Below are 27,302 nucleotides of genomic sequence, written 5' to 3'. Positions count from 1 at the left end.
ATAGTATAGTATAGTATAGTATAGTATAGTATAGTATATTAGCTGATTACTTAACTGTACAGGTCTCAATCACAGCATATTATAATTGTGTGAAACCAGCAGATTGTAAGAGAGTTAAGCCTGACTGGACTGATAAGAACTTAGATGAGAGACTTTTATAAAGACTGGTTATGGGAAGGTGAGGGTGACTCAATAAGCATTTTCCTCTCTCATGCAGGAACAAACTAATTCCCCAGCATAATTAATACAGTTCTTCTGGAGGTGCTGTCTTTCAGATGAGACATGGAAGTGATGGCTGGATTATGAGTGTTCACCATACATCTTCCAACAAGAATAGGAAAGTGAATCCCAAATTTCATGTTGGAAGCTACGTTTTGCCCATCGTTTCCACCCCTGCAGTATCTGTTAAATACAGGTTTACTTCACTTTCACTTCTGTGTTCTTAAATAGCTGCTGCATTTCATCCCAGAGTCACCTGTACTTCTGTTACTGATGTACCCTTATGAACATACCTACCTACTAATGGGAGTTGTGCGTGGTTTTGCTTTAAAGCGGAGATGCCTAACATTTTTTATTTGTTTTCCATAAATAATTATCAATTCCTCTTGAAGGTGAAGAAATAGAATACAATGCAGCTGGAGCTCTGGTTACCAGGATAATGTCCAGGTCTGGAGAGTCTCTAAACCCATGCTGAATCATTTGGTATTATGCTTCACTCCAACAGTCCTTGCATCTATAGGACCTGGGTCAACAATTTTGGGCCCTGACAGCTATTCCCACAGAAAACACTAGAAGTGATCAGAGCTCTAAACTCAAATTGTTTGAACAAGTTCCTTCTACAATCATTCAACTTTTTTAGAACTGATGTCATAAAATCATTTTTAAGTCCCTCAGATCATGCCTTGTTAAATGGTTGAGTAACTGAAAACATTTACTTACGGGCATGGATCACATCACAGTATGCACACAGCTAACAAATGAGTAAAGGTTTGGTGAAATGAGTACATGCAGGTAAATGAATTCAGAAAACCCCAAATGGTATATTTCTTTTATGCTATTATAACAATATGCACATATATGGAGGAAAACATAAAGTAACTGATACCTCTACGAAGTCTGTCATCTTCTCCACTCCCCTTCTGTCATTTTGCACAGCATTGTAGTTTGTATATACACGAGGCTGTTTCATATGTTCAGGTTGGACAGAAGTGCCATGCAAAATCAGTTTCCAGTTCACAATCCTCCCTTCATTTTGGATTCTCCTGGACTAAAAGACAGACATTAGCATCATATTAGTACTGGATGAAGGAAGATGAAAGAAAAGATAGCTGATGTTAACAAAGCCCCAAGCCAGTTAAAGAGGTTAGTGCTTTTAACAAATGTAAATTTAGATGTTGATGTATGAGCAATGAAAGATACGTTATTGGGTAAAATGCATAACAGAAAGGGAGATTTATTACAAAGACTCTAAACCAGACCAGATATGCTACAAGTACATGGCTATTATAACACAGTATCATTGATAATTAACTGTGTTACCATAGGTCAAATTCCGTTATTTTATAGGATGTCAAACATTATTAAACCACATGATGTTTCTTGTTGTTACTGTCTGCTAAGCTGCTGTACAACAAGTTCTGCACAAGAAGTTCTGCACAATTGTTTTAACAGCCTTTTTTAATAATGTCCTCTCATGTTGTACAGCAGAGGTGTAACAATGCAGCTGGGCACCTGGGGCAGCTGTGAAACATGGGGCCAGCAGTGACTTCTAGCTGTTGCTGTGCAGCTGGCATAGTTGTGTGCCTGTGGCAGCAGTGGTGTGGCAGCTGTCCTTGTCACCCAGTTTTAGTTATGCTAGTGTTGTACATTACAACTTAAATCACTACTCTCTACTGTGAGCTGTGGAGTTTTAGAATAGTATTGCTAAAATTTAATAAAGGGAAGAGATAGGTAGGGAGTTGCCTGATGTTTATTTTTAACAGGCTTCATTATCAGAGCACTTGCTCTGCTGTCTGCCTCCACTGAGGTGGTTGCTGAAGAGTCCTGTCTTATAATAAAAAGCCTACTTTGCAGATAAAGATTACGCATACAGATTGAAAGACAACTAAATTAGCAGTAAGTCTAAGCGAGGCTCTTGTTAGGTAGGTGTAATTAATATAAGGGTTCATTAGTGTGAAGTAACAAACTGCCAGGAACGGGGGGAGGGGTGGGGGAGAGCTAAGTTTGATTTAGATTTCAGGTACCTCTTATTTGCACAGAAAACAGACTAGCCATCAATTAAAGGAAAACCTTTGCATTCCAAAAAAATGTGGTGCCTTCCTATGAGCTGCAAACTAGGGTGTCTATAGCTACCAGGTTATCTGACGGGCTTACAATTCTACAAGTAGTGTTAATTCTGCTCCTAGACACCATATGGAGAATAATTTATTTCTGTCACCTTGTCCACCTGATGGGTGCTTGGCCTTACCTTACTGTTTATAATGCCCTCTGCTTCCAAACCGTGCCATTTATTTCTCTGCATCCTGATCTACCAATTAAAGATATTCCCAGAGAAGAGCAAAATCAATACTTCATTTCCAGCCCTGTGATCTAAAGGCCAGATCCTGAAAGTACCTGAGCACTTTTAATGCCTACTGATTTCTGCAGAGGCCAGCAGAGGTTTGACACTCGGTATCACAAAGTTAACATTCACCCCCTGACAGGATCTGATCCTTAGTGACAAGCTAATTAACAAACAACTTGAGTGAAATTCTCCAGAGTGAGCCAGCATGGATTGATCCCCCTCCCTTTGAAGGCAGTGATTTCTCAGTTGCCTACCAAGCAGCTTCTTCTGAAAGTGCTCACTGTTATAATCCATATTCCCATCTGGTTTTAGTAAATATACTTATTTTATATCTCTAGATTTCTTCATTATAATCCTTGCTGGTCATTCAGTGGTAATTACTTTGAGAGAGAATATAGGGGAAGATATACATCAGAATAGGTCTCTAAACTCTCTGGAAATTAAATAATTCAAAAGCTTTTGAATCAATGAAAATTATGCACATGTACCAAAAAAAGAGAACAGAACTTGCCTCATGCTTGCCTTCACAGAAAAAAACCTAATTTGCAACTAACCATCTATAAATTCCATTACATATTCGATTCCAAAACCATATAAGATTGCATTAATAGGTTTCTCTTCAGTGGGAAGAGGAGTATGTACCATGAAAGAGACTATATAACAGCTACATTCTGCTGATAGTTACACTTCTAGGAAGTTATCCTGGTTTTGCACTGATTTAAGTGACAACAGAATTTGGTCTTATCTTTTGAGTTTGCATCACTTGGACTCTCTCCTATTCAAGTTTTATGTTAAAAATAAATTACACCGCTAGTTTTTCACAAAATAAAATCTTTTCTACATGTCTGATAGCAGTTTACAATCCACTGGTCTATACATATGGATCATTGGCACGGTTACTTACCACATCAGTAATTCTTAAAACCCAAGTACCTGCTGGGTTCTCTCCCCATGTGTGAACAGACATGAAGTCCCAATTTTTAAAGCCATTGGGAGACTTATCTCTCTCCCTTTCAGCCAGTAGAACAGTGCTGGTGCCTGTATTTGTGCAAACAAACAAGCAAACATTAATGCTTATTGATCCAGGGCTCTTTTTTCCCCATCTTTCACACAATCAAAGTACCAATTGCACTCCACTGTAACCTGGAGAAGGTACTATTTTATACTGGCTTTTGGTTTGTTTAAGGGATAGCAATATGTTGCTTCTAGCTCATAGCTATTCAAATCCCTTTCCAAGAAGAATGGGTTAACCAGGATTGCCATAAATCCAGTTGTCATGGAGTATTAGTGTCAAACCAGCAAGGAACACGCATGACAGCAGAGAGTGACATGCAGCAATAAATAATTAGGAAGAGCCCGTCATGCCTTCTTTTCATGTTGTTCAGTACTAGCAAATTGAACTGGGGAAAGCTTCACCACTTTAATCTCCATGGTTCAAATTCTACTCACAGTTCTGCTCTGGGGTTTGCCTGGCTGTAAATGTGAGCAGAATTTGTTACTGTAATCTTAGCGAGTGTGTTTTCTTACAGCCTCGTATGGGAGAAAACATTCTCATTGCTGTATGACAGGCCTGAAAAAAGACTACTGCAGTCTAAAAAAGCATTTCTGCAGCAGAAGGGATTCTGATGCAAAGTAGGAGGCTTGTTTGTGCTCATTTGAATATGAGGAGATACCAGGGGAACTATATTTACATAGTCTAGAGAAGCAAAGCTGTGGGGGAAGGGAGTGTGCAATCATAAGCTGTAAATACCAATAAGTAAACAACATAAATATTGGGAAAGGAATGGCTTATGTATTTGGTGGGCATAATTTATAGGACAGCGAGCAAAGGCATGAACCTAGGAAAAGAATAGCATCATCTAGATATCAATACAAAATGATACTGTACCATCATACAGAAGATAAAAAAGTACTGGGTAGCACATGGGGTCAGACAGCCCTTCCCTCTGGGTGTTGCTGTTCTAAAGAGGGTGTATTTCAGGCAGTTGTGGCCATGATCCCATTTTCCCCATTAACTAGCAGCAGAACAATATTTGTGCAGTTGTGCCCAGGTCAAAGGTAACCAGCATAGGTTCTGTAGCCAATGATACACCAGGGAGTGATGAGGACAGCTATCTTTGACTCCCCTAAATCAGTGGTTTCCAAAGTGGGGTGCGCAAGACGATCCATTGAGGTGCGGGAAGAAAATATTAGAACTTCTATTTAGATGTATATTTATATAAATATACATATATTGGGGGTGCATGCTCAAAAATTTTTTACTGATAGGGGTGCACGAACAAAAAAGTTTGGAGACCACTGCCCTAAATGATCAGGTATCCATTCACAGCTGGTTCAGCTGGTGACAGTCTCAGCATAAGTCCAAAGCAGGGCTCAAACTCAAAACTCTGGAGGCTTAGCAAGATACTGTAGCCTCTTTCCCAGTACACATCAGCCAAGGAATGCAGGCTATCCCTTTATAAAATCTTCCCTCATCATTTGAAGTGCCCAAATCTATCCCCAAATCTACCCCTGGAAATTCAGAATTCCAGTTATGCTTAAAAGACATCTGGACAAGGTATGGAAATGTACAGCTAAGGCCTCCAGACAACTTTAGCTCTGCCTTCTTGAGACATGATGGAGTAATCACATGACAAAGGTTGGGGAAGTTTAGTATTCGTGGTCCCAGATTGTGGGACCCCCCGACTTTGTGGCCTTGTTGAAGGGCAGAGTTAAGGCTACTTGGTTGTTCTAAATAATTTTAATGCATCCATCATTTTACCTGCGTGTTTGGTACATGCATGATGTATCTATTCAGACCATCCAGATAATTCAGCTTCTGCCCCTGCACAGATTTTTTTGGCTCACTGTAGCACAGGCTGCCCCATAGGAAGTATGAATAATAAGATTAAATCATATTGAATATAAGATGCACTATGGAAGTAGGGTTGGAGGGAGACAGGAAGAAATGAACAGAGACAGTGGGACATAGGCATCCAAACCCTTGCTTTGCCACATGCATCCTCCAAGTTGGAGCTGCTTAGGAGGGAATGAGATATTCCCTAGAGTGTAGTCAGCCATTTCTAATTTGGGAGGGAGTAAGCACTGTTTACATAAATATTAATAAGGTGAAACTTGTACATTACAAGAGCACCAACAAGTCATTTCTCTGAATACATTTCTTGGCCTTCCATACCTGATGGGGAAGTGAGAGTGACGTGCAGATCACCTCTGCGGGAATATTCAATCGTTGCCTCAAACTGCACATGTTCCAAAGATGCAACAGAATTCTCTTGCCCTTCACAAGCTTTTGTGGGAATTTCAATGGTTACTTCACCATTTGCTCTTAATAACCTGTCAAAGTTAGGGAAAGTATATGATTATATTGCTTAGTATCCTACAACATTAGTCCCTCTGATGTGTTTTATGCTAGTATCATGAACAGATCAAACTGAGACTGTATTCCTGGCTTATCCAAAACACCCAGTGAAACCCAGGCAGGTTCTGAGAACCCAAGGGATTCAGAAATCACCCAAGCATGGATTGTTTAAATGTATGGAGCCTGTTTTTTTCTACAACCATGGAAGAGAGCAAGCTTGATAATTGATAGTTTCTGTCATGGCTATATTGTAAGCTTGATGATTGATAATTTCTTTCAAGGTTTCATTGTCCCACAAAAGATCCCCTTAAAAGCATTCTCTGCAAACAACCATGTCACATGAGTGTATCAGATTTATAGGTTATGTGCCACAGTAAAATCACCAGCAGGCATATGTACCACTGTGTAGTAAAATGGCTGGAAAAAACAGCAGCAGCTGTAGCTCCTTTAATCATTTGTAGCACATTCTAATTTAGAGCCTATACCTTCCCTAGATTTACAGAGCATTGTGTACTGCTTTCTCTTCACAGTTTCCAGTAATTGCTTCCATCCCCACACAATGCATTAAAAATGTAGGGCTTTATGAGCATTGTGTTTAGAATGGAACATAAGAGGATTAAAATCATATCAAAATAATAAGTTTTATATACCTCAGTTCTCTGTATTAAATTCAAAACATAAAAGGAAAACATAGCTGCATATTGTCATAGAGAGAGGAAGAATAAAAATAGCGCTCTAATAAAAATAGCCCAAATAAGCAGGTTACCAAGTGGTGACACACTGTATAGCTGTACCAAGGCCCTGGAGATTATGTAATTTGTAGATCTGTGAAAACTGTTTATTTTAGAAAGCAGAGCCATATACTAAAAGGAGGAGACAAAAAGGAGGTCTAAAGATCCTTATTGATTAAACATGTTAATTATTAAGAAATTCATTGCAGTTTGTCTATTTATGTGCAGCAGATAGACAATTTTTGCATGTCTGGCATAGAGGGTTTTATCTGAGTGCATTTGTAAAAGTGCATTATACAAAAGTGATGTTATGCATGTGAGTTATACAAATACATATGGATATCAGCTTTTTACCATGTGTATTGAATACTAGGTATTCAATGTATGCCACACATTAGATAAACTTTATTTTAGGAACAATTTAGAGATTTTATTTTAAAGTCCACTGGTCCTTTTTTGGTATCCCTTTTTTTGTCTCTTACATAATAGCAGCATAAGACTTAATATAATATCTTTATGCCTCAACTGGTTGGATTTAGTGTTCCTATGTTAATAATCCTGCAACTGCAAGTACCTACATACTAGTTACATGCAAGCATATGCAAATAGACCTCTCCCCAATTAAGTTTTGAGTGATAGTGTTTTTTTATTAGCCTTATAGTGAATTGCACAAAGTAAGAGATGACAAGGCAAATATCTCAGTCTCAATTTACAACTATTTGAATAATTTAGTGCAAGATATTATGTTACAGCATTAGCTCTGGGAGATAGAGACTGATACTAGATATGAATTGTCACTGCAAAGTCTTACCTTGGTTCAAAACTGTTGTCCTTGACTATGCACTCTTTCTTTTCAGGTATGCTTTTCCACACTTTAGGATCAGCTAAATCCACCAGTGCCTTGGCATTAAGTAATCCAAATCCAAATCGGCTATTCACCATCAACCCTGCTCCATTTTTCTTCCATCCTGGATTACCAGCCAGTGGATCATATTCTGATGTCCAGACTACCAAATGTTGCATATCCCTCCATGTTAGATTAGGGCTATTGAGAAAAGATTGGTTAAATTTCTATACAAGTGTCTATTGACTTTGTCATAATGATACACTGTTGCCCTGCACATTAAAAGTTGTTGAAAAAAGTAAAATCTAAGTGATGCTCCATTTATTGTAATACTTAAGAACCACGCATACAATCTGTAATCTGTTTAATACTTCTCCGAAGTAGGGAGGCGCCATTATCTCCATTATACAGATGGCAAATTGATGCACAGAAGGACTTACACCCGGTTCCTCAAAGGTACTTAGGCACCAAAAATGGAGGCTTATTAGGATTTTAAAAGGTTTGTACCTCCTATTGATTTCCCTGAGACTTAGACACCTGGGAACTGTTGAAAATTGTAGTAGGCACTTAACTTCATCTTTGGGTGCCTTTACACTTCAGAAATCTGGATCTAAATGTCTGTGATGGGACAGGGTCTCCCAAGTCTCATGTTAGTGTGCTTCCTCTGATAAATTGCACATCTTCTCTGAGAATATTTTTATGAATATGCCATTGTAAGTCTCTGTGTCTTTAACAAGGACGTATTTTTGAACTACCTGCTTTGACAGTCATACCTGGGTACTTTACATTTCATGCATCATCACTAGTGTTAAAGGTTCTGCAGACCGAAGTGATACCTCACTGAAACCTATACAGCCGTATTGCCTTCAAATTATGGTCTCACAAATACGTGTGTTGTTTCATTACTTTCAGGTCCAGCTGACCATTCCTCAGTAAGCAAACTGTTGCTGCTGCACAGAACAAAGTAGAATCACCAGCTCACTGTCTTTTTCTTGTGTTGGCTCTGCCTGGCTAGCAGGTGTGAAGGCTGGTATTAACCAATCCTTTTGTCAAAGTTAGTAAAGTTAGCAGACCTGATTCTTGACAGGAACTGGACATCCTGAGAGAGGTGGTCTGATAATAAGGGTAGGGCAAAACTGGAAAAGTTTAGGAAGTCTTACTTTGCTTCAAGGGCTAGAGCAAAAATCCCCGCTGCCAATGGAGCAGATGCAGAGGTTCCAGTGTGAGTCTCTGTACATTCATCATGAAGATCAGCACTTGTCTGAAATACAAACATTGCAACCACAGAGACCATGAAAAGGCACCTCCATAAACATTATTGTATCCTCACATAAAAACACAGCTCTCCATAGTCTCTCCTGCACAGTTTCATACACCTCAGAAAGTCCCTCCCCCAGCAAACAAAAGGATGGATGTTTAAATCTGCTGATACTTCAGTCTATTTCATTTATTACATTTGCTTCAACTATAATTTTTGTATCAAAATCCCTTGTGTTGGAACAAAATACTCCCACACTGAATACCTTGCCTTATTCTAACGTTCCAACAATAAGAATAAGTGTTTCAAACTCACTGGTGAATCATAAAAACACATCATTGTGTTTGGTCTAGAACATTTAAAATTACTGCCTGCTCACAGGATTGAAAATTGCTCACAGGATTAGTATTAGTGTTCTATTCCCTCTTCAGCAAAAACATTATAATTTGCAAATGAAACATGCATTTTATTAGAAAATTAAGAACCTAACTTATCTGCCCATGTACCTGCAACATATGAAAGTGGGTGCGCTGAGAGCTTTACATCTGAGCTACAAGAGAAGCCACTTTGCAAGGGCAGATGTTTTGACCTACTGGGGTAAATCTGAAATGAAGTGATTTTAATCTCTACCCATACAGTTCACTGAGAGATAATCTTCAGCTTGATAAGAATGGCAGGAACAGCTCCTCAAATAACAGCTTATCACAGGGATCCTCTTTAAGATAAGGCTCATTGTTTTGGTATACATAAGTAGGGTGCCTAACAGAGTGGGTTCCCAGTCCTTGACTGGGGCTTTTAAGCCATTCCCACAATGTAGATAATTAAGAAGGATAATTATGAAGGAGGCATAGATAGCAACCACCTCTCAGACCAGCAGAGACTCCCTGTGTCTGACGAAGGGTGACTGCGTCCAAAAGCTTGCTAATAACTTTTTTCCAAATACTTAGTTGGTCCAATAAAAGATATCACATGTACCCAAAGAACCTTGCCAGACACCTCTTGTGTGACTCTGCCACTTGATGAGCGCCTGTTGCAAGGTACTGAGCCCCTCTACTACTGCTGTAGTCAGTGCCCAGAGGTAGCAAAATCAAGCTCAACATTTGTGATAATTAGCTGGAAAACCATATTTTTTCACTCCAAAAATTTTGGACCAAAAAACCCTTTTTTTATTTTCCTGTGGAAAGTTCTGCTTTCTGAACTAAAATTTTGTTTCAATTTGATATTTTTACTGAAAAGGCCATTTTATTTCTTTAAAACGGAAAACCTGAAATTTACTGACGTATTTAAATAGCTCCCTTGGAATAAATTCAGGGCTGTGAGTGCATTTACTTACCATTAATGCTACAGCCACATCTTAAAGGCATTTAAATAATCATCTCAACAGGAACTCAGCCAATCAGACACCTATTAAACTCCTTTCCATCCCTCCATTGTCCTAGGAATTAGAGCCTCAGCCCTCTTTCCAGGGTCCTCAAATTCAGACAATTTCAGCTTGGAGGGTGATGGAAGCAAGTTATTTGGTCCTGGAGGCACAGAGAATGCACTGCCAGCTATTTCCTTTTCTGCTATAAGGAAATAAATCTAACTTGAATGTCCCCATCAACCAAAGAAATGACTTGAATGGCATTTTAAAGTGAAAATTAAATGTGAATTTCCATTTTATGTTGATTTTTTTTATCAAAAACACCCAAACTTTGTCACTGGGATTGATATTTTGGATGAGGTTACTGGAAATTTTGGCTTTCACTAAACTGTATTTTTGGGGTGAAAAATCTGCATCCAAAATTTCCAGCCGGTTTTAGTGATAATGATAAGCACTTAGGCTAACTGAATGTTAATGGTAAGTAGTAGAGACAAAATTCTTAGGGCATCTGGAAATTCAACCTTAGGAGATAGTGTGAAAAAAGTAAAATCTAGGGCTACCTTCAAATGTTTAACTCTAGTCTCAAAGAATATGAACATAAAGCCATTTTCATTCTTAAAACTACACGATCCTCTTAGTACAAGATCATTTTTGAAGTATTTATTTTTGTATTAAAAAGTTCAAGGTCCCAATTAGAAATGGCACTGAGAAATGTAAGATCTGTTAGCAGATTTGAACTCAAACTTCCCCAAATTATAGGATTTCTAAGTCGGTTTGGACTTAGTTCTAATACGAATGGATCATACCTCTGCTGTCAGATGCTTACATTCTAAAGAACATGTGCTGTTCCACCTGAGGTCAGCAAGAATTTACAATTCCTCTAGATGTTCTTTTGTTCTATCATGTAAAACCAATTTGTTTAGTATTTTTATGATTTGTATCAGCTCACATTCCTGTTCGGGAACTGTCCCAACACAGAGATGGATGAGAATCATTCTGAAGGTCTGCCCTTTTTGCAGAATGGGCAGATGCAGAGACATCCATCACACAAAAACAACAAAACATTTCCGAGACCTACAATGCAGATTTAATGATATCATGCATGTACTGCTTTAGTGTAAAGTATTTTAGGAGTACAAATGACTTGTAATCCTCATTGTCCAGGGTTCCAGAATGAAAATATTAGTGCTATATAAAGCATAAATAAAGTAGGCACTTAAAGTCAGCCATTTAAAGTTGTTTCTGCTTCATAGTTTTCATATATAAATGGTTCTATGTGTATTCCTCAAGATGTTTGTTAAATCTGGTAAAAACAACCTACAATTCTCTGGTCAGTATAATCCCCACTGCTGTATGCTGTGGCCAGAGTTGAGGAGCACTTCTCTGCATACCAAGGAGAAAGGCCTTGTTGGGAAGCACTGCTAATGGAGATAGTGTAGATACTATCTGTGTAGCCATCACAGTCACAGTTATCACCCTGACGACCACCATTCCCAGAAGCCCATACAAAAATGGAACCTTTTCCATTTCGGCCCTAGAAGAAATGAAAGGAACAGTTATGGTCTACATTCTCCAACATGTTCCTACCAAAAATCTTATTCTCACTAGTAAGGCCAGGTAGAGACATTACACTTTTACCAGAATAAGGGAAAGCAGTTTATACCCATAACAGAAGTTTGGCACACAAAACCTGTCTATACTCAGAACAGAAGTTCAGCACATATAGACTGGTTTAAAAATGGCAGAACCCAGTCTAAGACCTGCACCTCCCCGCAGACGACGACCATGTGTTGTGTTTGCTACCAATCTAAACCACGTCACTTACAGAAAATTGCGTAACACAGATTGATTCCGCCTCAGGCTTTTTGAATGTCCGGACTTAGACCATATGACCAGGAAAAGGTAACTTTTCATAAGACACATAGAAGTTAGACCAGAAGAGACCTATTAGGTGAGTGGGGCCCAGACTTTCTGGCAGTTATACCACAAATTAGCCCTGCACTCTCTCTGAACACCACTCTAATCCCCTTCTACTACCCAATCTGCTGCTTTGCTTTCTCCTAGCTGCTCTGTGCTCCCTCCCCAAGCTCCTGCTCTGCCTTCTGCTTCCTGCCCTATCTGCTGTTGTATTGCTTGTCCCCTCCCTGATCTGTCACATGCCACACAGAGAATCTGCCTGTGCCACTTGTAGCATGGCCACCTCTGTGTTAGATTCCAGTGCAGACAGAACTGCTTCCTATAGTATACCTTCTTGTGATTTGTCTTTTGTAGTTATAAATATTCCAGCTAATGGTGTCATCTACCACTCTACTGGAAATAAGTTTCAGCTCAAATTAAAAGTGGTATTGGTAGAATATATTTTCACATGAGCATATTCAATGTAGAGCATGTGACAACAATCAGTATTTTTTAATAAATGGAAATTTCATCATGAGTTAATCCCATTCGCATTTGTTATGATCACAGTAGCACTGGTGAGTAGCATGAATGATGTGTGATATGAAATTCTCATATAAGTCCCTTTTAATTAAACCTTTCATAGTTTGACATTTACTTGATGAAAACCAGCAAACCAATAAGCTCATCTTATTGCAAAATCTCCCCTCACTTCCAAATCTCTAAGGCCCCAGACAGTTGCAGGGCACAACCATCTCCATTTCCTATTCTGGTCTCCAGTGTATAGTGAATTAGTAGCAGCTATACAGATGCTGGTAGCTCAGGTCATGGGGTGCCAGAAGAGCATGAAAACCATCACACTTCTTCTGGATTGAACAAATATTTGCCATTATATCATAAAATCTGATAGCCTTTTAGTGGAAAAGTTCTGCTTAATGTGAAAAGCAGAAGCCTGTATTTTAATTCAGTACTAATGTATGCATATTCAGTACCAAGAGCAATCAGAAATGCAGATCATCAATTAATTCCTGATGATGATCTTTGAAGTTGCCAGCTCAGGGGCAGAGGGACCATTGCAGCACTCTCAAAATAATAAAAAAAAAAACCGTAAAAAAAACCAGGGATAGATAAATAAGCTACATTTTTTCCATAAACATTACTGGGGGCTTCCCACAGAGATGACAATAAAAGGAATGACATCTTTTAGCAAGTAATGTCCCAATCCACCAAAATATTGGAGAATTTGAACAACCCCATTGCCTCTGGGAGTACTATGCATAGGCTACTCACATGCTTAAAGTTAAGCATATTCTTGAGTGCTGTACTGGATCAATATGTAAGGGGCTAATCATAAAACTAGATGAGAATCTTCACCTGCAGTTAACTGGTGGGAGGTGAGGGCATATCCAGCCCCTGCAAGATGCCTGAACTAATGGATTAATTTGCTTTCTTTGATGCAAAATAAAACCAACATGGAAATTGAAATGGAAATAGTTTTGCACTCCTTATGAAGCAGATTTTTCAGGTGTGTACAGAGGGATCTTTGTGGTACTGGGTCACCATGCCTTGCCTTTTAGGACCCACTTTCCCTTGCCACCCACCTGGCAATTTTTGTCTTTCCCATTCCAAGCCTCCATCTATCTCCAACCTTCCCTCTTTAGTTTCCTTCTGTCCCTTACCAGCACTTTAATTATCTGTCAGTTTTTTCTTCACTGTCAGTGCCCTCAATGTCTCTCCCTGTTTCTGATGCATTTAGCTTTTTCTTTTCTCCAGATTCCTCTCTCTCTTTTGCTGCAGTCCCTCATGCTTCAGGCTCTCTTCCTTTCTTCATTCACCTCCGTGCTGCAGTTCTCTTCTTTATTATGGCTACGCCATGATGTGGTACCTGTTCACTTTCTCCTGACTAAATGTAGGAACCATGTTTGTGCATATACACAGCAGCTCACATTCAATGAGTTCCTCGTCCTCTAATCAGATCTAAAGGAATACCATAAAAGAGAACTTAAAAGCCACCATTTCAGTATTCTCTAACATGCATTTCTACTATCTTCATTTTAACTGGATCATGTTATGCCTCAGCTTATGAACTAATGCAATTAACCCAGTGCAAGTAACAGGAAGACAAAACCCATCCACATGGTGCTAAAATACAGCACAATTTTACAAAGTGAAATATTCAAGAAGCAGTAAACTTCATATTAATTTTTTATAGGAGCTCAGTGCAGAAATCCAATTACTATTCAGAACAAAACAAGCCAACAGAGGAGGGTGGGGGAGGGAAGCACTGAAGGGAAAGATGAAGGAGGAGATCTAGACTGCAGAGAAATGGCTTAAAAGCAGAATATTGAAACAGCACTTTCATGAAAGTCAGGGCCTGGAAGGTAAATTTCACTGAGCCTTACTATTCATATTTCTCCAAAGAATGAGTCTGTTTTTGAAATGGGTTTGGATGAAGAAAGCACTTCTGCAAGGATGAAACAAAGAGCATTCCATTTTCTCTCTGAGAACCATTTTAAAATCTGGTCTTTGCCTACAAGCTTGAGAACATTTCAACTTAACTGTCTGTCAGATATCTTACCTGGTTGATCCCATATTCAAAAGCCTTCTGTGCTAGTCTGCCAGGTCCCTCTACAGTTTTACCATCGTCATTTGGACCCCAGCTTGCACTGTAAATATCCACATGTTCTGGATTGAAACCGATTGAACTGGCTTCAATGGCATCAGTGACTATTCCATCCAGCATCCGTATACCTGAATATCAAAAGTGCAGGTAGAAAGGGTAAAACAAGTTCATTGTACATTATTGTCATGAGGGCCCAGCTTTTTCATTGCCTGCCCTGATCTAGGATTATAACCCCTAAGTTCTGCCATAATAATCATCATTATTTGCCTTTCACAACACCAGTCCACTTAGGGTCTCAGTGTCCTTTGCAAACATTAAGAGAGATCTAAAAATTGGGTTGTGCCTTTTCCTTTTTTTTCTGTTAGCAAGTTTCTGAAAGAATATATGAGGTTTGTCCCCGATTCCCTCTCCCCCTTCCCCCCCTTGGATGCTTGGTTTCCATCTCTGAAATTTTAGGAAAAAGCAAGTCTAGTCTATACTGTTTTCTTTGCAGATCTCTGAATTTCTCAGTGCAGGTGCATTTTACACACTTATTTGAAATTCTTCATCTCTCTTTCAGCATTAGATCTTTATCATAGGCTTCCTTTCTTCTAAAAGTCAGTCCAGCATTAAAGCTGAATATATGATTTCAAAACCAGACTTTTCAAAAATCTTTTTTCTCTACAAATTTTGACTGACTCTGAGAGTTGTGTTTAAACAAAGAATTTTAAACAGTCTGAAGAAAATCTCATCCCCTCTTGATGAGATTAAATTTTCATTGTTTTGTCATGTATGGTATTGTTATTTCAGTAGCTCTTCAATCTTCACAAGGCAAGGAGTATTGCACAGTTTTCCCACTGTCATTAATATTGCTTGTTTGCACTACTCCTAGCGATGCTGAAAGCCCAGTGGAAGCAAGCCTTTAACATTTTAATAGGAACTGCACAATCTAATCTAGTTCAGAGCAACTCTAATTTCTGTATGCTTAAAATTGCAGTGGCAGCTAGTGGCTCATGTGCACTAGAGCTCCTCACACTGCTAATGCTCTTCCCTGCCAATCTGAGAAATGGTAGGGAATTTTGCAAAATTCCAGTAATGATGGTGCAGCTCTACCAGTGGTAGTAACAATACAACTATTAGTGTAGTCCAGGTTCCAAACAGGTTTTCCTGGCATCACAATTAAAATGCCTGGGCTCTGTCTACACTGGCAACCGAGCACCATAATAGTTGCTCCATAAGAGGACAGGGGATGAACAATGGTCAATCATTTTTAGTGTAGATGTTCACATAGTTATTTTCCAAATAAGATCAACAAGATCTGAGTCTCTCAATTTCTTGAGCTTTGTTATTGTTAAAATGGAAAAAAATACAGAAGTTAACTGTTTGCCCTTTGCAGATGGCCTTTAACACTCCTGATGCCTCAAAAAAAGTTAACTATTATAAGGGTGACCATATGGGACCATAGGAAGTACAGGACACTGCTCATCCCCCTTCTCCCTTCCCCCCTCCCTTTCCCCACCACTCTCCCAAGCCAGCAGCACTGCTGCAGGCAGGGGCAATGCAGCATGGTGTGCCAGGCAGGCAGGCAACAGCAGTGCCTGCCTGCCCACCTGTCTGGTGCACCATGCTATTTTTATTCCCTGTGCCCCTGTGATTCTCAGCCCCCCAACCCAGTGTCTGTACCCTCTCACCTGGCACCCCATTGGCTCCCAGCTGCAGCACCTGGAAGGAGGTGCAGACTGGTGAGCAGGGGGCACCAGGCTCTGTGCAAACCCAGGTGCACAGCACCCCCACAGCCAGCATAGCCAGACCCGTGGCTCTGCAATCCCCCTGCGCAGGCAGCACAGGCAAGCACCTGGTGCAACGCTGGTTGCAACCAGGTGGCCTGTTGCTGCTACTGCTACTGCTGCTGCTGCTGCTGCTGCTGCTGCTTGGCCCAGTCTGGGCAGGGCTGTAGTCCCAGGGCAGAACCCAGACCCTGGAGCTGCCCCTCCCAGACACGGGTCCCTACCGGCAGCTGGGTGGGCAGGAGTGGGAAAGGGACCCCTGCTCAGGCAGTCTGACCCACCCCACAGCATACCCCTCCAGACACACACATATACAATGTGAGCAGCCCACACTCACAGCAGTGCTTTCCCCCTGCCTTGCCCTGCCCCAGCTGATCCCTGCCAATATGGGGCTTTTGCTTCAATTTCCACCAAGTAACAAGGATGCTGGGACAGCCTAGGAAATCCAGCACTGTCCTCGCCAAACTGGGATGTATGGTCACCCTGGTATTGCCCCTATTACTTATTAGTAAGTAAGGCACAAAATGACTCAACCAATGTCACTCTAAATCAATGGTAAAACTGAGACTACATTTAGGAATCCTGACATCCAGGCCTAGGCTGCAACCATGAGAAAGTATACATTATGTATAAGCATGTATATATTATACTTATTATGTATTAGCATACATCAGATTGAACTCTGTTCCTGAAATCAGTTCACCATGGCCAGTTCCTTTCAAATGTTGAAAGGAACTCAAATCAATGATGGGCTTTGTACAAAGGTCAAAGATCTGGTTGGGTGGAACTGTCTGCAAGACCAGGGCTATTAGCAATAGTCTGTAACGAAATATTTAGCATTCAGGAGCCATCATAAATAATCTAAAGATGTGGCCAAGGTGATACAGCCAGCCAACCATATTTTAATATAAGAAAAAACAATATTATTCTCAGGACACCCATGAAAAGCAATTCAAGCAAGACTGCTGTTTCAGTTCTACTCTGCAAAAACCTGTATCATTTAAGTAAACTTAAGAATACAATTACTTCAATGGATATTTTTTCAATTAGTTTTTGGGTAGTGTCCTATTATTTATCCACACTTTTCCTTTTTGTCTGTTTATTTCCTATCCTCAGCCTCATGAATTCAAAAGCAAGCAAAAGCAAAAGGAATTTTCAGGCAGATACGTGTATCTGCTTAGCCGAAGGCTATTTTTAGTAGTACATGCACGGTACTAGAACTCTCAACCCAGTCCTTCATAAAATGCAGCTTCTTCATCATTTGATTTCCATGGCAGCATCAGAAAAATAGCTCAGTGCTGTGGTTGGGCATGTGTGAATAAACATGTTCCATTTATTGGATGACATATAACAATAGCTGCTCTGAGCCTTTTGCACAGGGTAGGATATAAATCTAATAAATAAAACATGGCATACAGCACATTTTTCTATGATACAACATTATAAAGACTATGTGCAAGTGGACAGTAAATTAAACTGAAAGGCAATACATTTAAAGATGAAATAAGGATGAGTTTTTCTTCCCACATGATGCATGATAAACCTGCAGGACTTAAGGCCACAAGATACGAATAGGACCAAAAATTAGCAGGCATTAAAAGACTGAGAATTTAGATAGATAATGAGAGCATTTATAGTTATAATGGTAAAGGAACAAGAATTTTTGGAAGGAATATAAAATCTCATAAAACCTCAGAGCATACCCTGAAAATATGTTATTCCAGAATAGCTTGCTTCAGGGTTACTTCATCTTGGGCAGGTGGTACAGACTTTGTCAGACACAGTATTGGACTTGATGGACCACTAGACTTTTTCTGGTATGATAATTCCTAGGTTCAAATAACAGCTTGAAATACTAATCCTGAAGTATTTGGAGCTGTTATTGTTTCATACACCTTATACTAGCAATCATAGATACAGAATTACCTACAAAGAAAAGGTGGAAAATAAACTTCCTAGGTTTAGGTGTTTATGGTGTATGGTAAATCTTTCTTCAAGTGTGATTCTTGTCACTTCCTTATCTCTGGGGATTTGGCCAGATTTTGCTTTCCATTCCCTTCAACTTTATGCCTCCCTGAATTTTCTTCCTCTTTTTTTTTGAAAGATAATCACCTTTCTGGATAATTTTTCAATAATTTTTCATTGTCTTTCCTCCATTACTTCCCTTTCCTGGACACAGGAAGCAGCAGAGATATATCTGCATTTACAAATTAGGCAATTGTTCATACAGATAAGTGGGCAGTACAGCGGGTATATTTTTAAAATTTCTGCTATTCCACCCTGCTCTTAAAATCTGGCATCTTCACCTAATGAGTGGGGTATTTTATTTAAGCAGAGTATAAAAGTATAATGCAGAAGGGCAAAGGTGGACTGGAAAGTAACATTTGTGACAGCTCAAAACCCAGAAGAGAAAATAGGAGCTCATAAACACCAGACTGAAGTGGCAAGAATAGTAATCTCAGCTGTCAATCTCATCTGAGCTGTCCCATTTCATAAAAGAGCAAGAAAAAATGTGAAATTGAAAAACTACAAATCTACAAGTCTATCTCCTTTTGTGCTAAATAACCACTTGCAACTGATATTTTGATCATGTCTATTTCACAAACCTATAATAGACAAGACTTCCAGTCATTTTTTTTTAAAAAGGGCAATATTGATTGATGGATAAACAAGCCTCTACTTCTTTTCAAAATTAACATATAATTGACATGGAGAAACAAGTAATTGAAATCAAAATCACAGAAATGTGAATTTCTCTACTGCTGTGACCTTTCAATTTAACTGTATAGACACTCTAAACAAGAAAAGACAGGAAATTGAGTTCTCTTCCTTTTACTCTTCATTTAATTTTGTGTAGAATAGATAAGGTAACAACCAACCATTTCTTTATTTAAAAACAGACTTATAGATTTGGTTAGAATGAACAGTCAACTTATAGATTGAACCCTGAGAAACTGATGGCTGCTTAAGGCTTGAGATAAAGGTAACTACTTACACTATTTTAACACACTCTCAAAAATCCCAACGTTGTGGAGTGCTGAGTAACTCCTGAGAAATGCTGAGAGTTTTGAACAAGAATGGATGATGGCTGAGAAAGTCCAGTAGGGCACTCAGTGCCTTGGGACAGCCAGTTCCCTGTTTCACTTTGTTTTCATTCACGTGAGAAATAGTAAAGTTGAGGGCAAAGTATTGCTTGTTTTCTTACCTCCCACTTTGGAATTATATGCTACTCCAACTCCACACTTCTTGTTATTGGCTTGCATGGCAATTTCTCCTGCACATCGTGTCCCATGCCTGAATGAAATAAATTTTTTAAAAGGCTTTAAAATTGAACCGTAACTAAATGCATTTGCTTAATCTACAGAATTTCACCACTTACATGGTTGACTTGGTAGAGGCTTTTCTCCACCTAGATCTAAGACAGCTTTTTGAATATTAAATAGCCTTGGAATACATCTATTTGAAAAAAAAATGGCATATTTATCTTCTGATTTTGATCATTTTAACCGCTCAATTTTCAATGGATTGTTAGGCAGAGATAATATGGGCCTAACAATCTGCAATGATGTCCTTAGATTCCCAGTAGCTTCAGTAGTTTTGGCCAGGCCCTAACTGTTGTTAAAATGTCTACCATGAGATATAACATGGCTGCTGAAGCAGATTACAAGAGCAAGGAAAATTTGGAAAACTAAGATGATACTCAATCCTTAAAAATAACTAAAAAAAACTAGTTTTAAACAAATATTTGGATATTCTTTTAAAAATGCTTGAATTTATTTTGATACTAAACTAGGTAGCATTTAAAATAATCAAATACCCTCAACAAGGCTAAATTATGCCTTCAATGAGGTATTTTGTATTCAAATTCTTTTGTCACAAAAGAATCCTACCCCTCAATAGATAAAAACAACTTACTTGTAAGAGATTTTACTTTATTTAGTACTACTGCTTGGTACACAGTATGGTGTTTGGATGCTTGTGGGCTGAATTCCATGTATATATTAATAAAGACTGGACATAATGAAGGTAGATTTCAGAGATAATGCCATTAGTATCAGAGAACAGTGGCCACCCAGTGATAGCTAAATGCTGTAATAAAGTAGAGATATCCATTTTTTTAAAATCATGGGACATTTATCCTTTGAGTGATGACTTTATTTCCATTGCAACTATTGATTCATGATTTGGATAGTGCCTAATAGACAAAAGGGAACCAATGTCAGTTCCTCCTTGTATCTTTTTTAGCAGTGGCATTTTAATTGGTTGAGGGAATCGACTCATTCATTCTGTGCTATGGCTGTTAGAGGGAGGTTCTCTTCTATGTGGACAAAACCCAACATGAAAGAACCTAACTTCAGTAGAACCCCCATGGTGTTGTATGACCAAAGAAGAGGTCATGAGACAAGGTTCCTCACTTGTTTCTTGCCACAAAATGCTATAAAATGCCCCTGAAGAAACTGCCCACAGGTAGGGAGGGAGCCTGCTGGATCCCTGTAATAGAATATTCAGTGGACATATTCCTCCAACACCAAACTTTACTGCCAATAGGTGGCTCTTCATTGTCCCTAATGCTTAACCAGGATTAAAAGCCTAACTGCAGCCATGAGGTACTTAGTCAGATGGTGTGCCCTATAATACAGGAGCACTTACCCCAAAGGGTTTTTTTTCCTTTGAAGCCTGCAGAGGTGCTATTAGTATTTTACACACACAAATATAGGAAGAAGAAGGTTTCAGAATGTAATAATTCTTACATAGTGATATCTTCTATTAGACCAACTAAATAGTTGGCAAATTGTTCTTTGCAAGCTTTCAGGCACAAACACCCTTCTCCAGGCATAGGGATGACTCTCCCTATGCCGAAGAAGGGTGTTTGCACTCAAAAGCTTGCAAAAAGCAATTTTTCCAACTATTTAGTTGGTCTAATAAAAGGTGTCACATTTACCCAAAGAACCTCGTCTGCCTATGTCCTTAGACCAACACTGGTACCCCCAACAACCCCGATACATACTGCGTGTAATTTATCAAATGTAATAATTAAACTAAAAATGCTCATACTTATTTGGAAATTTAATCAATTTCCATATAGAATTTACATCAAAATAGTATCATTTTTTCCCTTTAGCACATACAGTAATCCTTTTGGGCACAGAGCCTTTTCAGGGTAAATGGCAAAAAGCTCTGCCTTTGTCTGTTCTAAGGCAAAGAATACTATTTTACTGCTTTTTCTTTCCGTAACATGAAAGACTACTTACTTGTTTTCATTTGTTGGATCATATCTAGGAAAGGGATCATGATCATTGTCATTGAAATCATAACTTGCCTGTGGATCCTAAATTTAAAAAACAGATACTGTAGTTACCAAAAGAAAAAAAGATTCTCTAAAACAAATGTATAATGTGATGCTTAGTCTTTATTTAATATTCTAGAATAGGTATTGATTACTCTGCACTTGGAAACTGTTATTTTGAAACTACTAAACCTTTGGCAGCTTTGGCTGTTGGAAGGTTTGTACTGGGATGCCTGTTGAGGGTAAGGAATGGAGGAGTTGGGATATTTGGCTGAAGGGCACAGGATTATCAGATAATTTAACAAAAATTCACTGATTCTGCAAAATTAAAGCTAGGCAGAATGTTTATCACTAAAAGGTTTTTCCACTGAAAAGTGGAAAAGCTCTTTTCAAACAAGTTTTTTTCATGAAGCATTGTGGTTTATTTTGTCTAAAATATGCTTTTTGGTGAAATAAGAATGACAGGCATTTCAATAATATATTTCTGAATCCAATATATTATTTTGTTTAAAAAATCATGGCATAAGAAAGGTACATCTTAAAAGTGTTTGAAAATTGATTTTTTTTCATATAACCAATTTTTAGACAGCTCAGCTAATAACACCACTGAACAGTAAGTGAATTATCTCCATTTTACAGATGGGAAGACTGAGACACAGATTAAGTGGCTTGCACAAGGCTACAAAATGGTAGTCAGTACTATGACTATAACGGACCCCAGGAGCTTCCACTTTCCCATCCTGTCTTGAAGTGATTTTCCATCACAGCTTTTAATATATTTCTTTGCTGTTTTAATTTTCTGGGGCACAGACAGTTTTTTTTTCTCAAATGTGTCTTGAAATGGAGTTCTTATCTGCATCTATTTATTTATATATGTTTTTGTGTGAGGTAAAAACTAAATAATTAAAATCTAATAGCTATTAACAGATATAAAATTCACAAATAGCTAAAAGGTTTTTAATAGTCCAGCATTAAACTATTATGTCTAAATATGCCTAGGTACTAATACACACTGAGCAGCTCACTATTATTCAACTCCCAGTGAGACAGCCCAGGCTCTGAATTATGCTTGAGGCAAGTGTTTCAGGCTCTGTCATGTGGGAGCAGCCTTTCTGATCATGGAGCAAACCAGACTAGAATGTTTTTATATAAAGGTCTGCAAGTAATTTGCTGACTTTGCAGCATTCTAATGAACAAACTTACATAGTTAGCATAGATGTCAGTGTGATTCCATTCCAAGCCATCATCCAGGACAGTTATAACAACACCTTTGCCTGTAATCCCTTTTTGCCATACAGGTATAACATGGAGATCTAGCTTAGGCAGAGAGGGAGTAATCCTTGTATCTTGCTACAAAAAAAAAAAGATAATAAGCATAAATTTATACAAGAGATGTCCAAAGTTTCCAGGCCAAATTGCTAAGAACCTTTAATCAACATTGTTTTGTCTTTGTCCTGAATTCACAGATTTTTATCCAGATTTTTCACAAGGATGGACTTGTTCAAACAACCTCTTTTCCCTAGCCAGCCTCCCTGTTTCATCCACAAGAAGACTTACTATTCTTCCTCAAGATATCTCAGGTAAGAAGACTGTATTTTAGCAAGACTGGACTGGTTGCACCCTAGGGCACTGAAGAAATGGGATGAGGTAATTTCAGAGCCATTAGCTATCCTCTTCAAGTTTGGATGAGGTCCCATATAATTGGAAAAGGACAAATGTAGTGCCCATGTTTAAGAAAGGCAATGAGGAGTTTCCAGGAAATTATAGACCAGTCAGTCTGACCTCAATACCTGGAAAGATCATGGTGCAGGTCCTCAAGAAATCTGCTGTGAAGCACCTAGAGAAGAAGATGATCAGGAACAGCCAGCATTCATCAAGAGCAAGTCATGCCTGACCAAACTGATTTGTTGCCATGATAAGTTAGAGGCTTTGTGAAAGTGGGGGGAGCAGTGGATGTGATATACTTTGATTTTAGCAAGTTTTCTGGCACTGTATCCCATGACATTCCTATTAATAAGCAAAGGACAAAAGTACTGTTAGGTGAATACAAAACAGACTGGATCATCATGTTCAACAGGTATTCATCAATGGCTCATTGTCCAGTTGGGAGGAGGTATCAAGTGAGGTTCTGCGGGGATCTCACCTGAGTCTGGTATTGTTTAACATCTTCATTAATAATTTGGATGATGGGATTGAGTGCATGCTTAAGCAAATTTGCAGATGACACCATATTGAGTGGCATTTCAGACACTCTTGAGAGCAGGTTAGGATCACAAATGACCTGGACAGACTAGAGAAATGGTCCACAATCAATCATATGAGATTCAGCAAGGACAAGTATAAAGTCCTGTATTTGGGATGGAGTAATTGCATGCACAAATACAGACTGAGGAATGACTGGGTAGGCTGCACGTACTGTAGTATGGTGGCAGAGAGTGGACCATAAGCCGAACATGAACCAACAGTGTGCTCTTATTGCTAAAGAAGCCAACAGCATACCGGGTTGTATCAACAGAAGTGTTACTTGCAAATGAAGAGAAGCGATTCTTCCATTCTTTTTGGTACTGATGAGGCCTTACAAGGAGTACTGCATCCAGTTTTGGGCCCCATACTTCACGAAGAAAATGGTCAGATTGGCAAGAGTCTACAGCAGAGCAACAAAAATGATCAGGGATCTGGGAAGCATTATTTATGAGGAAAGGCTAAAAGAACTAGAGTTTTTCAGGAGTGAGAAGAGAAGACTGAGGGAGTGGGGAGGGAATTTGATAACTGTCTTTAAATATCTGAAGAGCAATTACAGAGCAGGGGAGGCAATCCCTCAGCATGCATGCCAGAACATGGCATGGGAAACATTTTACTCAGCATGTCACAGCCAGCCCAGGCTCTGGGCAGCCCCTCTGCCACTGCAGTAGGTGACAGGGAGGCTGCAAGCAGATGCACTGGGGTGCATGGAGCCCTGACCCAGCTTGTTGCTGGTGGTGGGTGCATGCATGACTCTGGGTTGACAGTGGGGAAGGGGCTGGGGCCGCACTGCCACAACAAGGATCAGGCCCCTCACAGCTCCCCTGCCATCAGCCTCTGGCATGCCAACATCTTACAAGTCAAGGTTGTGGGGCTTTTTTGGCACTGTGCCCAAAAACATTGACAACCTTGGTTATAGAGGAAAGAGATGGGCTTTTCTCTGTGGCTGTAGGGGACAGGACTAGCAGCAAAAGCCTCAAGCTGCAGCAGAGGACATTTAGGTTGAAGATTAGAAGGAATTTTCTGACAATGAAGGTGGTCAAGCCATAGGACAGTCTACCAAGAGAAACTGTGGAATGTCCATCTGTAGATATTTTCAAGAGCAGGTTAGACAGACACTTGGCTGGGTTTGTTATTCAGGGATGATCCTGCCTTGAGAAGGGGGCTGGACTAGGTGACATTGTGGGGTCCCTTCCAGCCCTACTTTCCTAAGATCTTATGTTTAGTATGTCTGTGGCTGGGTAGGAGTAGGATATGCTGGTTTTGGAAATCCTCTTCCATTCATTAGACTCAAAATAGAGTATCTTTAATTCTTATCCAAATCAGTAGAAATAGAAAAAACTCAAGACCTTGTTGGACTGAAGCTTTATTCTCTGCTGGAATATGCAGGATTCTAATGCTGTTTTTTCAAATGGTACCTCTTTCTTTGATGTCCAGATTAGCTATTGGAAAACAATTAATAGCTAAAGCAATTTAGTAGTAGACTAGATATGAAGGACTGTACTGAATCACAATGTGCTGTTTATTACTTTTATTATTGTTCCACTGAAAAAATACACTTGGAAATGTGACTTATTTCCTCAACTCTTTGAAAGACTCGTCTTCAAAAATTAAATCTGAAATGGATCATTTTTCTTTAAATGGTAAGTCTCTATATTTTTAATATATAAAAGCTTTATTAAGATTACCATTAAATCCCAGGCATAGATATAGTCAATGTTTTCTTTGCATCTCTCAGCATCTTAATGTATTGTCATTTTTTTAACACCTTTGCATCCAAAAGAATACTGAACAGAATGTAAGACCCAGGCAATGCAGTATATTATGGGAGCAAGATAGCTTGTATTTTAAAGCTTGATTTTCTGATTGCTGCAGTTCAGAGAATTACTTTTAGGTCACAGATATCTTCTATAGCACTCATCAAATAACTGTTGTTCCGATGATGCTTGAGTATAACTTGAGGCAAGAGTACAAGGGGGCTCTATTTTGTCATCAAAGCGGCAAACAATCACTACATTAGAAGAACCTGGAAGTATTTTGGCAGAAAATTCTTCTTATTTAAAGAGTTTTTTTAATCTGAGGATTTCAAAATGCTTTGTAAAGTAGTGGAAATATCATGGTCTGTATTTTACATATAGAGAAAATGAAGTGCAAAGACATGAAATGACTTTCTCAGCAAAGAATTAGTGCCTGAGCTTGGAAGGCAAACTAGGTTTCCTGGACTGCAGTCCATTGCATTTTCCATAAAAACAAATTGTCTTTCTATACATGTATGTGGGTGCATGCACCCACATGTGCACTTGCATGCATTTGTGGCCAAGTGTGTGTGTACTCCCCACTAGAAATTAGTCTAAAAAGTAAGCAGAGTAATGTCTAGGATCTAGCTTCCTAGAAATTTAAGATTCTTAGTATTTTCCATTGCCTTATTAGATGGGAGATTTTAGGAATCTCTGCTGGAATAATTTTCCTAGTATAATTTAAAATTAAAGTCTCTGCACTTGAACAAGAGAAGGAAAGGGCCAAAGAGACTCTGCAGGTCAGAGTGCAGGTTACTCTGTGACCTGCAATGTGGACAAATGCAAGTCCTCAAACCATGTAAGCCATGTTAGTATTTGGAGATGTCTGTTGCCTCAGAATCCACTCCTCCAGCTATCCCCTCCTCGGGGTGTACACAATACTGCCTGAAGAGACAGGCATGAGTAGACACATTGTGCATTCAGGTGAATTTAGCTTAGTATCACAGGAAGCTTGTAGAAGGCAGGCAGCCCCCTCAAGGATTTGACCAGATGAGAAACAGAAACAGCATCTTCAACTCCAATCAGTGTCAGCAGAAGCTGAAGGAGCTCAACACCTTACACAGATAAAGCTTTATTCTCTGCTGGAATATGCAGTATTTCAACAAAGAAATATGCCTCTGGTCACAGGGTACAACTGGAGATGTCTATGTTATATGTAAAAAGGAAAATGCTTATGTTATTGTTAACATGGCTCTTAACTGTTTAAAAGCCTTGCAATGTTCCCATAATTTCAATCATTAGACATTCGAACTGGCTTTCATAGCCTTTGTATGCATTGTGATTAAAAAATACAGAATGTTGCTCAGGGATATCAAGTGCTGAGGTCTGTAGTTTCCATAGGCTACATTAATGAAAGTGGCTGCAACCTGCTCCCTCCTGTGCAACCTCTCAGACATCAGTGAAATAACACAGCTGATCAGTAAAACTCACATTCCTCACCCACTATTATTACATAAAAATAAACCCTTACCAGGTACCACTGCTGATTCCACATAGGGTCATTGAAAAGATTTTCTGCGGAGTCTCTCAGGGCTGCACGCTTAGTTCTCTTTTTTTCGTATTGCTGCTCTGCCCA

At 39.1% G+C, this 27,302-nt stretch overlaps 1 protein-coding gene and 1 long non-coding RNA gene across 4 annotated transcripts in view; one reads left to right on the top strand and one right to left on the bottom strand.

Annotated features, from left to right (window-relative positions):
• Positions 1–7,602, top strand: part of LOC109297220 — a 117,683-nt gene extending 110,081 nt beyond the window's left edge. For 2 of the 3 annotated variants that reach the window (XR_002097247.1, XR_002097246.1), the window contains 2 exons: positions 1,156–1,362; positions 7,510–7,602. This is a non-coding gene — a long non-coding RNA (uncharacterized LOC109297220). The remainder of the gene's footprint in view (positions 1–1,155; positions 1,363–7,509) is intronic. The other variant, XR_002097248.1, reaches the window with a different exon arrangement.
• On the bottom strand, positions 1–27,302 carry PCSK1 (proprotein convertase subtilisin/kexin type 1). Its single transcript, XM_019516866.1, has 11 exons — positions 27,198–27,302; positions 22,893–23,039; positions 21,655–21,731; positions 19,608–19,696; positions 14,592–14,764; positions 11,439–11,651; positions 8,657–8,757; positions 7,464–7,697; positions 5,739–5,896; positions 3,468–3,601; positions 1–1,267 (listed from the first exon to the last, which is right to left on the bottom strand). The coding sequence occupies exons 1-11, from the start codon at positions 27,219–27,221 to the stop codon at positions 1,058–1,060; spliced, it is 1,560 nt and encodes a 519-aa protein (XP_019372411.1). The 5' UTR covers positions 27,222–27,302; the 3' UTR covers positions 1–1,057.

This window comes from Gavialis gangeticus, unplaced genomic scaffold (assembly GCF_001723915.1).
Source record: "Gavialis gangeticus isolate Ggan-Ray unplaced genomic scaffold, GavGan_comp1, whole genome shotgun sequence".
NCBI lineage: Eukaryota > Metazoa > Chordata > Crocodylia > Gavialidae > Gavialis > Gavialis gangeticus.
Note: the sequence above shows the minus strand (reverse complement) of the source record. Positions and strands in the feature narration are given on the sequence as shown.

What these genes read in the sequence shown, in the direction of transcription:
- PCSK1 (XM_019516866.1), bottom strand. Translation starts at nt 27,221, where the DNA reads ATGTGGAATCAGCAGTGGTACCTG. An exon ending in ATATAATTCCAAAGTGGGAG is followed by an intron (nt 14,765 to 19,607) that starts GTAAGAAAACAA and finishes TTTGATATTCAG; the next exon opens with GTATACGGATGCTGGATGGA. An exon ending in TTGAATATGGGATCAACCAG is followed by an intron (nt 11,652 to 14,591) that starts GTAAGATATCTG and finishes CATTTCTTCTAG; the next exon opens with GGCCGAAATGGAAAAGGTTC.